This window comes from Stenella coeruleoalba (genome assembly GCF_951394435.1).
Source record: "Stenella coeruleoalba genome assembly, chromosome: 16".
Classification (NCBI taxonomy): domain Eukaryota; kingdom Metazoa; phylum Chordata; class Mammalia; order Artiodactyla; family Delphinidae; genus Stenella; species Stenella coeruleoalba.
In genome coordinates this window covers 76,382,002-76,398,494 of record NC_137162.1, presented here as the reverse complement: position 1 = coordinate 76,398,494, position 16,493 = coordinate 76,382,002, and the positions used below count along the sequence as shown (strand labels likewise).

The window sequence follows — 16,493 nt, the reverse complement described above, 5'->3', positions numbered from 1 at the left end:
ATAACGTAAGTTGGGGAGTAAAAAAAAAAAAAAACAAGACAAAAACGTAACTCCTCCCTGCCCCCGGCCACTAACAAAGCAAAACAAACAAAACTTTTCGATTTCACTAAGGCCGGTAAATTCCTTGCCATCTCGTCACTCACTAAGTATAAAATGTATTTGAGTTCCTTCTCAAACCACGTGCTGCTTCTGAATTCTCTGGCTCAATTATGGTGTCACAGTTCAGTCAAATAGAACATTGACCTTGAATTCATATTCTTATTTCTTTTCTGGTTCCTCCTATACAGACATTTTCCAAGTTTCATCAAGTTTTTCTTTTCTTTTCTTTTTTTTTTACAACTCTTTTGGATTATAATTGCTTTACAATGTTGTATTAGTTTCTGCTGTGCAACAAAGTGAATCAGCTATACGTATACGTATATCCCCATATCTCTTCCCTCTTGCCTCTCCCTCCCACCCTCCCTATCCCACCCCTCTAGGTGGACACAAAGCACCGAGCTGATCTCCATGTGCTACGTGGCTGCTTCCCACTAGCTATCTGTTTTACATTTGGTAGTGTGTATATGTCAGTGCCACTCTCTCACTTCTTCCCAGCTTACCCTTCCCCCTCCCCATGTCCTCAAGTCCATTCTCTACGTCTGCGTCTTTATTCCTGCCCTGACACTAGGTTCATCAGTACCGTTTTTTTAGATTCTATGTATATGTGTTAGCATACGGTGTTCAACTTTTCCTTTGAACCGTTTCACATCACCATCCTTCCCTTCAAGGTCACCTCTTCAACTCCCTTTATTGACTCACATCATGTTGATGACAGCAGATTCCGAGCTAGTTTCTACGATGTCACGGAGTCTGCCGTTCCACTGTCTCGGATGTAACGTATTCAAAATTGTACCCCTATTCCAGTGGGAATATTCTCAGACCTGGTGCTTTTAGGAAATACACTCACATTTGCTTGAGAAATAGCCAAGGCTCAACCTGTTGAATCAGAATATCCGAGGGCTTAGCATGTGTACTGTTTAAAGGCTCCACAGGGGATTCTGATGTACCAGTAAGGTTGAGCCGCTCTCGTGCAAGGATTTATGGCGAGTTCTGGCCGTTCCATCTGTGTTGACGGTTCTTCTCCCTGGATTTCAAGGCCCTTCATAAACCTGTCTACCTTTATGTCTCATGATTCCTTAGCCTGCCTTTGATACTGTTAAGCTCAGCGTTCCATCCTTCAATGGCGCCGGCTCATTTTAACACGTCTGGTATTGTCTTATGATGTTCCCTCATTGACATGATTTTCTTAGAGTGGAACCTTAGCCATAAATCTCATCAATTTCACGATGAGTTTTACTTATGGTTTTAGTCTTCACTGGTCTTCTTTAATTCGTAGGCAACCACTTATCATCAGTATTCTAGGATTTAGTCTTTGGATATACACTCCCATAAGGTTCCCTTAATACATTTAGTTTTGTGATCCTCAGGGTCTGTATCTAATGGTAACAGGAGCATTGGATAATTCCATAACATCGTTTATCCAGAGCCACTTCATGTCATAAGAGCTACCATGTAATGAGCATCTATCCAATGTGCTTTACATTCTTTATCTCAGTTTGAGTCTCACAAAACTGACACGTAGATGGGGTTATCCTAGTTTTATAAATGAGAGAAGTGAAAGTCGACAAAGTTGCATAACTTGACCAATGTTACAAAACCTAGAAATAACTAAATCCATGTCAGTGTGTGATCTGAGAAACCTTTCTCTGTCCTCCGTGATATCTTGCTCTCCAGTTGAGAGTGGGAATTTTATTTTTATTTTATTCTTTGAGTGCACAGATAATCCAGTGATAAAGTGCTACTGAATACCTTTTCACTTTAATTAAAAATAACTGTTTGAAATTGTGCTTACCTTTTAGGCATCGGGCTGTCAATCTCTTTCTTCAGGGATATGAAAAATCTTGGATTGAGACGGAAGAACATTACTTTGAAGATAAACTGATAGAAGATTTAGCGGTACATTTTTAATGGGGTTAGAAGATGAAAGAAAGTCTGGGCTTGGTGGGATAACATTGGTGTGAGCCATTTATCTCATAACATTGAAGAGAAAACATCATTGCAGTGTGTGGGCCTTAGGAAACTTTCTTCTCGATTGTTATTGCATGCAGTGTTTAGGGAAAAATTCACTCTTCTTATTTCAAAGAGATCTCATCAGCATCCAGCAATTCAGAATTTAACTAAACTTTGACTCTATTATTCTTTTAAATTCTTCCTCAAAGCACCTTCAGACACCTCAGAACCAGGATATTACTATAAAAGCTGAACCATAAAGAATTATTCACCAAAACTAGATCGAAGGTTGACAAAAGCCAATGAAAAGTAGCTGGTTGTTAAACATAGACAGGGCAGAGAATGATAGATTGGGTACAGGATGAGCAGGAAGTCATGGTAAATATAGTATAAACGGCAAGTAGAATGTTTCAGTCCAACCATGCTGATAAGGAGGCTTGTGTTACTGAGAGTGCTTCACTCGGGGGAGCCATTGTCTTAATTTTTTATGAGCTGTGGACCTATTTAAAAATCTGACCAAGGGCCATCTCAGGAAAATTTATAAGCATATAGTCCTGCAGAATTCTGCAGACTAGTCAGAGGCATTATGATTCCCAAGTTAAAGACCTCTTGTCTAAAAGTTTTGTTTTGTTTTGTCTAACTCACAGATTATCAGGGAACATAAAGGATAAACTAATCCAGTTCATAAACCCTTAACCCTGATTACCCCCTTATATTTTAATTGAATTTCATTTCTTTTTGAAATCACAACCTGTAGAATATTAGAATATTCAACCTTGTAGAAATTTACACAGTACCTGCAACATTAAGCCTTAAATCCAAGAAAGAACATATGTAGGTAGAGAGAATCTCAGTCTGAATGGGTAATTCTTATAGAAATATAAAATTCATTAAATCATTCAACAAATGGGATTAAATAATTATACAGTCAGTAAAAATGCTTCATAATTTTCCTCATGGTACATGTTCTATCCAATAGAATGAAATTACTTTTTTAAGTTTTAAAAGTAACTGAAAATGAGAAAAAATAATGTGTAAGTGATTCAGACATTAACTCATTCAGCATTCTTTGCCTTTCTCTGTCTGTGTAGGCAACAAAAATGTTTCATTTGATAATCAGTTTGCCTTGCTACATGAACATTTTTATACTTGGAGTGATGTAGCATTTTATTGCAATTCTTTGTAAATTGAGCCCTCCCTAAAGCTGAAATCCGTGTAGCAGATACACTTTTCAGTTAGTTATGAATCTGCTTATAAGAATGGCATTCAGAATTTTTAAACGATGTAAGTCATCTTTGCCCATAGTGTTTTTTGGTCCCATTATTAAATAGCTTTTTTTTTTTTAAAGCTGCATACTTTTGCATCGGTAATATAACACACACACGTGCATACACGTGCAGGTACAATGCATATAACACAGACACACTCACGCACCACAATAGGAAGAGAAAGGCTTTCTTTTTATTTGTTGTTCCTGGGTCTGGGTGAACATTTCACCTAAATGTGAAATTTTATAAATTTGACTTTTGAATAGAAACCTGGAGCAGAACCTCCGGAAGAAGATGAAGGAACTAAGCGGGTTGATCCTCTCCATCAGCTGATACTTCTGTTCAGTCGAACGGCTTTAACGGAGAAATGGTATGGTTGGGAGGATTCACACGAGACGTAGGAAGAACAGATAGAAACCCGTGTCTGAGTGTTCTGTCCGTCACATGTTCCTGTTTCAGTTTCATCTTGTTCTTGGGAGGAGAGAGAAGTGTTCAAAGATAGGACCAGTCTGGCATACACTACGAACCAACGCTCACACAACTTCAGGCTTTAATAGTTACCTACCAAATATTTACCTAGCTCTCATTTTTCTTAACAACATTGTAATTAGCTGGTTGACTTGATTCTGAATCTTCCTGTTGATCACAAACAAGCTTTAGAAAATAAAAGAGCCCAAAGCAAATTTCAGTACCAAAAATGTTTGGAGACCACTGGTGACCCCAAATTTCCTGGGTGGATTCTGTCTCCATTCAGCAGTAAGTCTTAGGAAACTTGAGGAGGTGGGTGCGCCATCCTTTCAGTGGAAGGTTTCTTTGAGATCTATTTTATGGGCATTCTCCATTTTACTTGGTTCCTACAGTCTTGGTCATATGAATTCACTGAAACCACAAAGGGCAAACCTCTATGGAGTTGAATAAGAAATGCACTCATAAGCCCAGTAATCAAAATGTGCTCAGTATCTGCTCATTACAGGGGCACCGCACAGGCTGATTCTGTAGATGAGCCATGGTGGAGGTTTTAAAACCTTTACCTGCTTCCCTGCCATGGGGGAGAAAGCCTACTTTGCCCCAGGCCTCCCTCATCCTCTGCAGAGAATTTAATTATCAATCCATATCCACCTGAGTCTCACAGAGTTCATCTGACCTCTATGCATGTCGTAATAATGTACATTTCTCCCTCTTAGCTAATGTGGTCCATCCTTCTCTCACGATTTCTCTCTCTTTCTCTTATTATTTCCTAACTAACAAAATCATCTCATCCCTAAGCATAGAGCAGCTCCCTGTCTGGCATTGTCAGGTAATGAGGTATTTCTCATAAGTGGATTTTTCTGATGGCTATAAGTTTAAAACTGCTAAAATAACTTTGCAAAACGTCAGGTATTTTTTGATGGAAGCCTTTCTTCAATGAATTAGTGGTTTCCATAATTTTTCAAAAGAGGATAGTAAACAGATTTTAACCTGTCTTAATTTTTAAGAATCATTATGACCATCATATTTTTAAACTACGTAGTAGCATAATAATTGGGGAAGTCTTTCCAACAAATGTCAGATATCACGTCTGCTGTCAAAAGCCCTGACATCATGTAAATTTGCTTGGTTCAACTTTTGTAGTTTTAAGAGAATACTAATGTTATTACATTTGTGTGTAAATCAATAGATCATTTATTTTGTGAGACTTGAAGGTCTCTTCCGTAAGGTAGGATGGGGCCACTGTTTAGGAAGTCTAAGATCTTTGCTCTCTGATTCTACAATATTTCTGAATAATCGCTTTGCCTGAGTTTTGTGTTTGTTTCTTTTTAAAAAGACATACTTGTTGAAAGATAAAAGTTATTTTATACAGTGGTGGTGATTTTGCATGTAACTAACCTGCTACTTAAAAACTGATTTTTTTCTTGTTTTTCATAGCAAACTGGAGGAAGATTTTTTATATATGGCTTATGCAGATATTATGGCAAAGGTAAATAAATGTCTTGATTTTAATGGCAAAATATAAGAATCTGTGTGTTTCTAGATTAAAATAAAATATCGTTAAATTTTAGAACCTTACAGGGCATTAATCTCAACTTTCCACTTGTTGCCTGAATATCTCGTCTAACGTTTTTGACAGGTAATCATTGTTTCTTCCTTTAACATTTTATTTATGGAGAGCTCACTAATTTTCCAAAAATTCATTCATTCAACAAATATTCACTCAACATGAAGGTATTGGAGATAATGTGGTGAACCAGAAAGTAACACACACACCCTGCCTTCTTGGAGTTTATCATCTGATGGAGGAGACAAAATTTGAACAAATGATTACAAAAAAACTCTGACAAGTTTAATGGTAGAGAAACAATTAAGAGTAGTGGGAGGGCTACCCTGGTGGCGCAGTGGTTGAGAGTCCGCCTGCTGATGCAGGGGACAGGGGTTCGTGCCCCGGTCCGGGTAGATCCCACGTGCCACGGAGCGGCTGGGCCCGTGAGCCATGGCCGCTGAGCCTGTGCGTCCGGAGCCTGTGCTCCACAATGGGAGAGACCACAACAGTGAGAGGCCCGCGTACTGCAAAAAATAAAAAATAAAAAAATAAGAGTAGTGGGAGTAGTTTATGTAGCGTTAGTCTGAGCTTCAAGGAAGTCCCTAACTGTTGAATGATGAATTGACCATGAAAAGATAGTAATAGCTAGTATTTACTGGGTGCTTATTTTGTTTAATCTCATAACCTGAGAATGAATGAGGGGAAGAGGAGTCAGGTTTCGCTGAGGCTTCTGACTTGGGCAGCTGAGTAGATGGCAGAACCATATTCTAAGGTGGGGATCACCAGAATCATTGCAGGCCAAGAGTGAAGAGGAAAGATGGCAAATTAAATTTTGGACATGTTAGTTAAAAATACCTGTGAGACAGCTAAGTGCAGATGTCTAACATGCAATAAGATAGTCATGTCTGACATTCCACATCTCACAGACGGCTTAAAATTACAGATTTGGGGGGATTTCCCTGGTGGCACAGTGGCTAAGAATCCGCCTGCCAGTGCAGGGGACATGGGTTTGATCCCTGGTCCAGGAAGATCCCACATGCCACGGAGCATCTAAGCCCATGTGCCACAACTACTGAGCCTGTGCTCTAGCCCTGCGAGCCACAACTGCTGAGCCCACGTGCCGCAACTACTGAAGCCCGCTTGTCTAGAGCCCGAGCTCCACAGAAAGAGAAGCCACCACAATGAGAAGCCCGCGCACCACAACGAAGAGTAGCCCCTGCTCGCCGCAACTAGAGAAAGCCTGCACGCAGCAGCAAAGACCCAACGCAGCCAAAAATAAAATAAATAAATTTATTTTAAAAATAAAATAAAATTACAGTTTTGGGAATTGTCAGCATTAGAAGGTAATTGAAGCCACAGTAGTAGATGATCTTTCCCAGGCAGAGAAGGAAGCATGAGAAGAACAGGTGGCTAGGACCAAGCCTCTAAAGACATGGATGCTTAAGAGATGGTTAGAAAAAAAGGAGCTTCCCTGCCCCCCCCCCCAAAAAATAGGAGAGAATCTTACGTGTGAGATATATAGTAACTGTTGGAGTGTGTGGTCAACAAAATCTTACTCTGCTGAGGGATTGAACCTTATTCAAGGTAAGGATTGAAAATTCTCCAGGATTTATTACATGGACATCATGTGACCATGGTGAGGACAGTTGCAGAGGGTTGTGAGATGGCGCACTGTGGTCCAAGTGTGTATTGTGGGGAAGTAAGTAAGAGTCTCATGTGTGAGTAGATGTGGCATAGACATCTCTTTACTGAGAAGACTGAGAAGGAAGAGAAAGGTAGAGGGTGATAAATATCTATATAGAATTGTGAGGTTGAAGGGGGATTATTTTTGCCTATTTGCCTTTTTTTTAACTTTTTAAAAATAGATTTGAACATGCTTCTGTTCTGGTGGGAAGGACCCAGAAGAGTAGACAAGGGAATAATTTGTGGAGTGAGGCTTTGAGTAGGTGGGAGCAGGGCAGCAGGACAGCTTACAGAGCATAAGAGAAAAGTCGTGGCTTTCCAGCTTTCTTTTAAACCGTAACCCACGGTCAGAAATGCATTTACCAAGTCTATTTATAGAAACATAAAAACAGATACCTTGAAAGAAAATCATCATGAAATTATACTTGTACTGTGAGCAGTGCAGTCTGATATTTTCTATTCTATTTAAATAAAAGTTGTTTGAGATCATGATTCACTAAATAGATTTCACGTCCAGTTAATGGGTTGAAATCCACAGTTTAAAAAACATGAAAACAACCTAAATATCTGTCGACAGATAAATGGTTAAAGAATATGAATTCTATATATATGCAATGGAAAACTACTCGGCCATGAAAAAGAATGAAATCAGGCCATTTGTAGCAACATGGACGGACCTAGAAATTATCGTACTGAGTGAAGTAAGTCAGAAAGAGAGAAATACCATATGGTATTGCTTACATGTGGAATCTAAAATATGACACAAAGAACTTATCTAGAAAACAAACATGGACAACAGACTCGTGGTTGCCAAGAGGGTGTGAGGGGATGGATTTGGAGGTTGGGATTAGAAGATGCAAACTATTATATGTATGTATACCTGAATCACTTTGCTGTACACCATAAACTAACACAACATTGTAAATCAGCTATACTTCATTAAAATAGATATTAAAAAAACACTAGGTTAAAAGATTAAAGAGGAAGGATATTTCCTTCTGTGGAAATTAGGACTGAGTATTGACTGGAAACTAAAATAGAATTGCCAGGCAGTGTGGAAAGCCTGATCGATGTCGTTTTTTATGAATTTGGACAGTACCAGTCTTCTGGTTGTGTGGCTTTTCTCTAGCGGTTCCCAGAACCAAGTGCAGATTCAGAGAAGGCAGGAAGTTAGATTTGTCAAGGATAAGGATTTTTGCCAGACTGTTGTCGAAGGACAGGGGATCACAGGGGTTTTGTGTATCGCTCTGAGAGTGGCTGAGGCATTGGATCTTGGATTCTAACTAGGATAAATAAGGAAATGAGGAAAGAAGGAGCTGATAAGTAAGGAGATTGTAAAGGAGTCCGTGGACTGTTGTCCTCGCAGTTGAAGAAGCAGTGAGCGAGTGGGCTAAAAAGGGAGAAGCTCCTGTTTTGAGAGTAGGAGATTCCCGATGGTTCAGGTTCTTCCTTGTGACTGGAGCAGAAGCAGCCTCTGCATTTGTCCTGGTTGAATCCTGAAGTTTAATCTCTTTTGATAAGTGATCAAATATTTGATGATGCTTTTTCTCAAGATTCTCCCTTCATAATTAAATAATCTTGTTCCTTTTATTGTTTAATGTGTCCCAGGAATGCTAAGCTTCCATTACTCAGTTCATTCTTCTCTCAATCATCTAGCAATATGCGCCCCCCAGAAATTACTTGAACACAGTGTGCTGGCTGTGAGTTCACCTGTGTAGTGCACACTGGGACTTGATCCTCGCTTATTCTGCCTTGGAATTCTATATATTTACAATAAATTGTAAGAATTCACTGGTTTTTTGGCAGCCAGATTGCGTTTTTGTCAAGAACTTGCATGTTCACCTAAATTCCATGTCATTTATGAATTTCTTCTGAGGTTTACCTCACATACCTGTATTTTGGCAGTTGATATACTCTTTAGTTAAGTATAAGTCATCGTTTCTCTAATTAGAGTTACACCATTATCCAAGGCCAAAAACATTTTCTTTAATAAATTTATTTATTTTTGGCTTTGTTGGGTCTTCGTTGCTGCGCACAGGCTTCCTCTCTAGTGGTGAGCGGGGACTACTCTTCGTTGCGGTGCATGGGCTTCTCACTGCGGTGGCTTCTCTTGTGGAGCTCGGGCTCTAGGCATGTGGGCTTCGGTAGTTGTGGCACGCGGGCTCGGTTGTTGTGGCTCGCGGGCTCTAGTGCGCAGGCTCAGTAGTTGTGGCACACGGGCTTAGCTGCTCCACGGAATGTGCGATCTTCCTGGACCAGGGACAAACCCATGTCCCCTAAACTAGCAGGCAGATTCTTTTTTTTTTTTTTTTTTTTGCCTACCGTAATCGGGCCTCTCACTGTTGTGACCTCTCCCATTGCGGAACACAGGCTCCGGACGCGCAGGCTCAGCGGCCATGGCTCACGGGCCCAGCCGCTCCGTGGCATGTGGGATCTTCCCAGACCGGGCACGAACCCATGTACCCTGCATCTGCAGGCGGACTCTTAACCACTGCGCCACCAGGGAAGTCCCAAGGCCAAAATAGTTCTAAAGTTCATTTCTCTCATCCAGTGTTAAATATTTCTTTCCATTTATGTTAACCACAAATCTGTAAGTGTGCTTTCCCTATGTTTATCTAAGTTGCTAGTTTTGATGATTGATACCAAACGTTTTAGTAAGTAGTTTTTGGAGGCTGCCTTTCTTCACTTTGACAGTCTGCATCCCAGGAGTCTGAAACTTTCTCTTGGTCTTCATGGTTTCTCAAGAGTTTACCAGTGGTCATTTTACATTCACACATGATAATTTTTGCCTTGAATCTTGACACTTGAACTCTGTTCAAGAGACTTATGTCTTCCTTTTCCATTTGCAGGACTTTATGAAGGCAACATTTACATATTAGTTGGTTTTTGTTTTCAGTTTTCATTTTCCATAGGAGCCCAGAATTGGGTTAATCAGAGCTCTGGATTCACGATACACTCTCATCATTGGTCCATTACATTATGGGCTACTTTTATTCAAAGTAGTTACTTAGTAGTTTCTAATAATATAGTAACTGCTCATAAACTCACCACTCACAAGAAAAGCTAAGACCTTGATAATAACCCTACCTGTAATCATACGGTCCTCTCCATTAACCCATACGCTGCCTCCCCACACAAGGAAATCATCCTCCTGTAGCCCATGTTCAGGATAACCTTGCTTTCCTTTTATATAGTATACATTAGTTATATGAATTTATTAATACATATATTACATATATACATGTGTGTTACATATATAATTACATATTTTTGAGATTTTAGTTGTTTTAACTTTTAAAAGGGCAGTATGCTATATGTAATCTTTTGGTACTTACTTGTTTTACTTACTGTTGTTTTCTAAGATTCATTTCTACTCTTGTGTGTGCTGGAGATCATTTGATTTGACTATTACATTCCATTGTGCAACTACACCATAGCTTATCCGTTTACTTTTTTGTTGGTAGCCTTTTGCGTTGAATCTATGTTTTTGCTGACGTGAAAAAAGGGTTTGAAATGCCTATTCTTATTCATGTCCAAAAGTCAAGGGTCATAGGGTATATGAATATTCAACTTAAGGAGAAGATGCCAAACTGTTTTCCAAAGTCATTGCATTAAATCACATTCCTCCCTGCAATGTTTAAGAGAGATTCTGATGATCTGCATCTTCTCCAATATTTGATATTTTATGTTTTATTAATTTTTGTCAACCAGGTGGATGTAATATAGCATTTCATTGGGGTCTTAATGTTCATTTCTCTTGGCAAGGTAACTTTCATATTTAAAAATCACTTCTCTTCGGTGGTTAAGTCTGAAGCAAACGGCTGATGTAGTTTGTAGCTGTAGTTTTGATGTAGCTGTAGTTCTGCCTTTTCTCTCTATCATTATTATTACAGTTTCTGCTGTAAATCATGTACTTTCTGTTCCTTGTTCTCCTTGCTTTGTGTTTGGCTGTATGTTAAAAAATCATTTTACATCTTTGGTTTTTTTTGCGTTACGCAGGCCTCTCACTGTTGTGGCCTCTCCCGTTGCGGAGCACAGGCTCCGGACATGCAGGCCCAGCGGCCATGGCTCACGGGCCCAGCCGCTCCGCGGCATGTGGGATCTTCCCGGACCAGGGCACGAACCCGTGTCCCCTGCATCGGCAGGCGGACTCTCAACCACTGTGCCGCCAGGGAAGCCCACATCTTTGTATTTTTTGAGCCCCACTTTATTTTAACCCTTAGGTTAATTGTTTTCCTGCTTATCTTTCCAACCCCTTCCTTGCATCATATATATCTCCTCTTTTGAGCATCTTAGAGAATTTGCAGTGCATCCACATTGGTTTGCTGTTGCCCCTTCCTTTTGTTCTCATTGTGGTCACTCATGCTTGATTCTCAGAATATCTCTGTACTCATCATCCCTTCTGGGCTGTCTGAAGCTGTTCTGTTCTAAGGGAATGGTTTTACCAATTTAAATAAGATAACCATGTGGAAGTATCTAGAATGATACTGTCATAAATTAAACACTCAATAATGTTTTCAGTCTTTTGAGTTTCTGGCTAAAGAAGGAAAATGTTTCCTCTTCTTTCTCTTATAACTTACTGAAAGGTACACATTAAGTTATACCTAGTGTTTCGTTCTTTGCTGGTTAAAATGATAAAATGCCAAGATCACTTTCTTATGAGATTTCTCTTTTCTATCTCACCCAAAACTTAGTTTTAAATCCATGCTGAAAGTTTCTTTTTGCTTCCTCTGTCTTCTGAGGAGTGACTGCAATCAGAAAGGCAACTGAAGAACGTATGACATACACTTGTTTTGCAGAATGAAATTTCCAGTGGATGGTGGCGAGGTGAAGTGCCCCAGTTACTGCTTTATGAATTCTCATTGCCAGTTTTGAGTTTTGATCCAGATATCTGAATGTCTGAAGTATCCTCTGTTTCGGTCCTCTCTAATTTTTTCCTTCTAAATTCTCTATTTCATGCTTCTGCCCCTTTATGTATGGGTTTTATTCACTTTTTTCCTTCCTGGAGTACGATATCACTCTTCCTTGCCTAGAATTGATCCTTTTGATCCAGAAAGTTAAGTCCTGTGTTGCAGGACCATCTAATAGAACCTACTGTTTACTTAGCATTATCATACAAATTGCGTGGATGCAGTTTGCTATTGAAAAACATTGTGTCCTATGCCTGTAAATCCCTCTGTTTCTGGTCAGTACATTAAAAAGTGCTAGACATCCTCTATAGTTTTCTTGTGGTCCCAGCATACCCCATGGCAATCAGGACAAGTTTAAAGTGGTTTATGGGTTTATTGAATTTTGTCAGATAGGTCTCCAAATAGATTCAGGTTTAATAGGTTTTTTTAAAAATCAAAATTTTAACTTCATTAGAAGAGAATCTCACTAAATTTTCTTAGGAAAGTTTTAGAAAACAGTTTAAGGTATTTTGTTTCGAAATAATTCTTTGTAAAAAATATCTTGTCAGAGGCTTCCTAGGTGGTCCAGTGGTTAAGACTGTACTTCCACTGCAGGGGGCACGGGTTTGATATGTGGTCACGGTACTAAGATTCCACGTGCCACGCGGCCAAAAAAAATGTGTGTGTGTGTGTATATATGTGTGTGTGTGTGTGTGTGTGTGTGTGTGTGTGTGTGTGTGTGTGTGTGTGTGTCAGCTAGAGCTCTTAATTCCTTTACATAAAAGCAAACATATCATATGAATTTTATAGCTTGAAAGCATATCATTATAACTCAAAATGCCAACTTTTCTAAATGTATTCTTCAACTCAAACCTTGTTCCCAGTATTTCTGAACGTAATGAAATTTGTATAGGAGATGATGTGTTTCAGAAAATGTGTAACTTTATATTCTTAAGAGACATTCTGTATTGGTATTCTAATTTGATTAGATAGTTATCATGCTTGTTACTTGATAAAATCCCTATGTTTCACTCCTAATTTATAATGCATGTGAAGGAAGCATTATGTAGGTAATCTAAAAGGAGCAGCTCAGCCAGAATTCCTCTGCATTCAACATTATACATACAATATTTATGGAGGGTTACAGATTTGCCTTCCAGATATGTTTTGCTAAACTTCTCATGTGTATTTATTTTCAAAATCCTGGTTAACTGTTGACACGGGAGTCAAGGTGACATTAACATATAGTCAAAAAGTTCCTGCACTCTGAATGAATAATTAACATCTTGGATTTTGTGGTGAAACATACTATTTAGCAACTTTTCCATGTAGTGAAATTGTCACAGGTCTGTGTCCCCTTATTTTCTCCTTTGCAAACCATGTCCACATTCTCATGAAATGGAGAGGGCGATGCTCAGTACATGTTTGTTGAATGAATGAAAGAATGTAACAAACCTTTTAGCATTTATCACTGAGTCTGATAGAAGGATCACATTTTGTACCCTGTCCCATTTCTACTTCACGTATGTACTCAAAGTACTGTGAATCATTGAGTTAAAAGTATTTTTCTGATTTGTAAGTTATATTTAACCACTTCTTCCATGAGCTTCATGGATACACTGAGTGTTTACCAACCATAAAAAAAATCCTTAGAAGGGTTGCAGTAATCTAACTTAGAAGAGCGTTAGGTTCTTCCTAGCACAGGTATTGGCTGATGACCTGCTTCCTTTGGTCAACACGGTACTCCTAGTACCAAACCATGATAATAATAGCAGTTGAGATTTATTAAAAGCTTATTGTTTTTCAGGTATTTGTTCCTAAGTGGCAAACAATTTCCATATATTAATTCATGTGATTCTCTCAGGAACATGGTTACTTTTTTTATTATTTCCACTTTAAATATGAGGAAGCGGAGACCAGAGAGGGAAAGGAACTTGCCCTAGACTAAACAGCTCATAAATGGCAGCATCAGGATTTGAACCAGGCACTCTGTATCCTCAGGCCATGTTCCTAACCACCAAACAGCTCTGCTTCCTTAGCAAGCAAAATTTTCAGCTGTGGAAATTAGATAAGAATACATGCACAGCTCCTTTACCATTTCTGGGAAAATAACTCAAAATAATGAAATTGCCTGTTTTATTATTTTTCTGTGAAAGAATAATCTTGGTAGCAGTTGGAATTTTACTTTCCTCCTTTGGACCAAATACAATAAAAAATGAACTTAACAACAACAAGAAAAAGATGACAAGATTCACTTTAAGTAATGGGCACTGCTTTCTTTTAATTTTAGTTCATAGTTATTAAATGTATCTGTATTAACACATTGTAATGGAAGCACAAAAAAGGAGAAAACAGTGATCCTTGTTTTTAGGGCTTGTAACTTGATTTGCACAAGGAAAATGCATGAATAAGTAGTATGTGTAGTGTGGTACAGACCTCATAAATATCTCCATGGTATATATAAAATTGGTAATTTAGTATTTTAATTTTGTATATGCACAGTATAATTTTATTTTAGGCCACAGATTCATTGATCATGTCATCTAAGCTTATTATATAAATGTACATATTTAAACAATATTGATGATAAACTAACACAAATGATTCAGTATTCTGTGCTAAATTCTTTTATATTTTCTGCCTCAACATATTCTTATCCTGTTGACCTTTTCAAAACATTTTTTTACATGTATCAGAGTTGTCATGACGAGGAAGACGATGATGGGGAAGAGGAAGTGAAGAGTTTTGAAGTAAGATGAATCTTTCTGTATTTGTTGTCTACGTTGAAACATTGTTTCATAGCTTATAACTGACATTTATGTTTCTTGCTTCATGGCTTATTGCAGCTTATTGTGTCAAGGAACTGCATGTCAGAAGCTGGATGGACAAATTTGAGTCCTAACATTTGCTGAAGTTAAGACCAAGGAACATAGACTAGTTAAAGAATCAAATAAAACCCATATGTTCAGAATGAGTGTTCCTGAGAGCCCTCAGAGATGAGGTTGCTTTAAATTGTTCTCATCTCAGTGAATGATGTGATCTGAAATTTCCGACAGACGTGGCAGAAAAATGTTTATGGAAGAGCAACATGACATCAAGTTTCTCATTAAACCCTTGGTTTGATTTTTTTTTTTTTTCTAAATCGAAGAAGCCTTAAAGATTTAGCCTCTTTTGACTTCTGCCCAATTAGGTCACTCATTCCCTGTACATATGTAGGTGGTGGCACACAGTGCAGTTTGCTTGCATGAGGCAGGATTGCATATATTCCTAGGGCTATGTTCTATTTTATGATTATTTCCTCAAACCTTCTCAGATCTTACATTTCCGTATAATTCGAAATACTGCTCAATATTCATTAGCCAAAGGGAAAGTCAATATTATTTTCCCCCTTTGCTTAGGCTGCACTTTTGCTTTTTATAAGAAAGACCAGCTGTTGCCAACTACCCTCTCCTTATTTATTGGTTCTTTTTTTTTTGGAATTTTCAAAAAGAAATTAAATGGAAGGAAATGGATTAGACTTTTTTTTTTTTTTTTTTTTTGCTGCTATTAATTTACATGTCTGCTTTGAGCTAGAAGTCTGGAAATATATTAGTAGCCAGCTGTTAAGTCTTTAATTAAAGTGGACCCACAAAAAAGTGGTAGGTGAGGAGTAGATATTGAGTAGTGCCCCTTTCAGGAATAATTGGATGTGAGCATCTCTGCAGCATTGCATTGAAGTCATTGTGTAAAAAAATACCAAATCAAACTAATTTGGGAATGACCCATGACTATTGCTGGCTGAGAAAAATGCCTTAAGGTTAATTTCCTGGATGACACTATAATCTTTTCTAATGTATGTGTATTTCTAGTCTCAACTCCATCTTCATTGATGAGAAACTGAGCTAAATTAGAATGAGCTGTGCGCAGCAGATAATACTATTTTTCTGACGTGCACACCATTTGTGGTCTGTCGGTTGTCTTCCGAGCAATTGTTTATTGCTATTTTGCTTCTTGTCTTCATCCTTCCTTAAGGTCACAGGATCCCAACGCAGCAAGGTAAAACTATATATATATGTGTATTTGTCTGGGTCTGAGTTTCAGTTTCTTGTGACATTTACCTTTGTTAGACCCAACATCTTGGATTCTTTTTTGTAAAAAAGAAAAAACAAAGTCTTGCAATCTTTCTACCAAGTTTGTAGCTCCAATGCAGTTTGTCTCTTCAGTATCCCTTCCTTGACCTAGGTTTATTCTTCTTGCAATTTAAATGACTCCTAATTTGAAATTTTATCCTCTGTGTTGACTTTGAGCTGTGTACTATGCTGAGATGAAAGAGTCCACCCTTTCGGTGATTAAATTTTAGCTGGTGACTTTTCAGTGCAACGTTTCATGCCTCATCTCTCTTGAGGGTTTTTATACCAGTCTTATTACTAGAAAAGAGATACGATATATGGCATTGCTGGTGGGATTGGAAATAATCTTCTTTTCCGTTGTGCTAGTAATTGGAGAGGATATTCCATGATTTCAGTGTTAATTTAGCATTTCCTTATAGTGAAGAACTAGATGACTCTTTCTGTCTCTGAGTATTCTGAAGAGCTAAGCACCTGGAAA

General features: G+C 38.4%; 1 protein-coding gene across 3 annotated transcripts in view; it reads left to right on the top strand.

Annotated features, from left to right (window-relative positions):
* Nucleotides 1–16,493, top strand: part of RYR2 (ryanodine receptor 2) — a 719,519-nt gene that overhangs the window by 610,340 nt on the left and 92,686 nt on the right. For all 3 annotated transcript variants that reach the window (XM_079900749.1, XM_079900747.1, XM_079900748.1), the window contains 4 exons: nt 1,899–1,995; nt 3,584–3,687; nt 5,223–5,274; nt 14,603–14,656. In XM_079900749.1, coding sequence (XP_079756875.1) covers nt 1,899–1,995; nt 3,584–3,687; nt 5,223–5,274; nt 14,603–14,656 — 307 coding nt within the window. The remainder of the gene's footprint in view (nt 1–1,898; nt 1,996–3,583; nt 3,688–5,222; nt 5,275–14,602; nt 14,657–16,493) is intronic.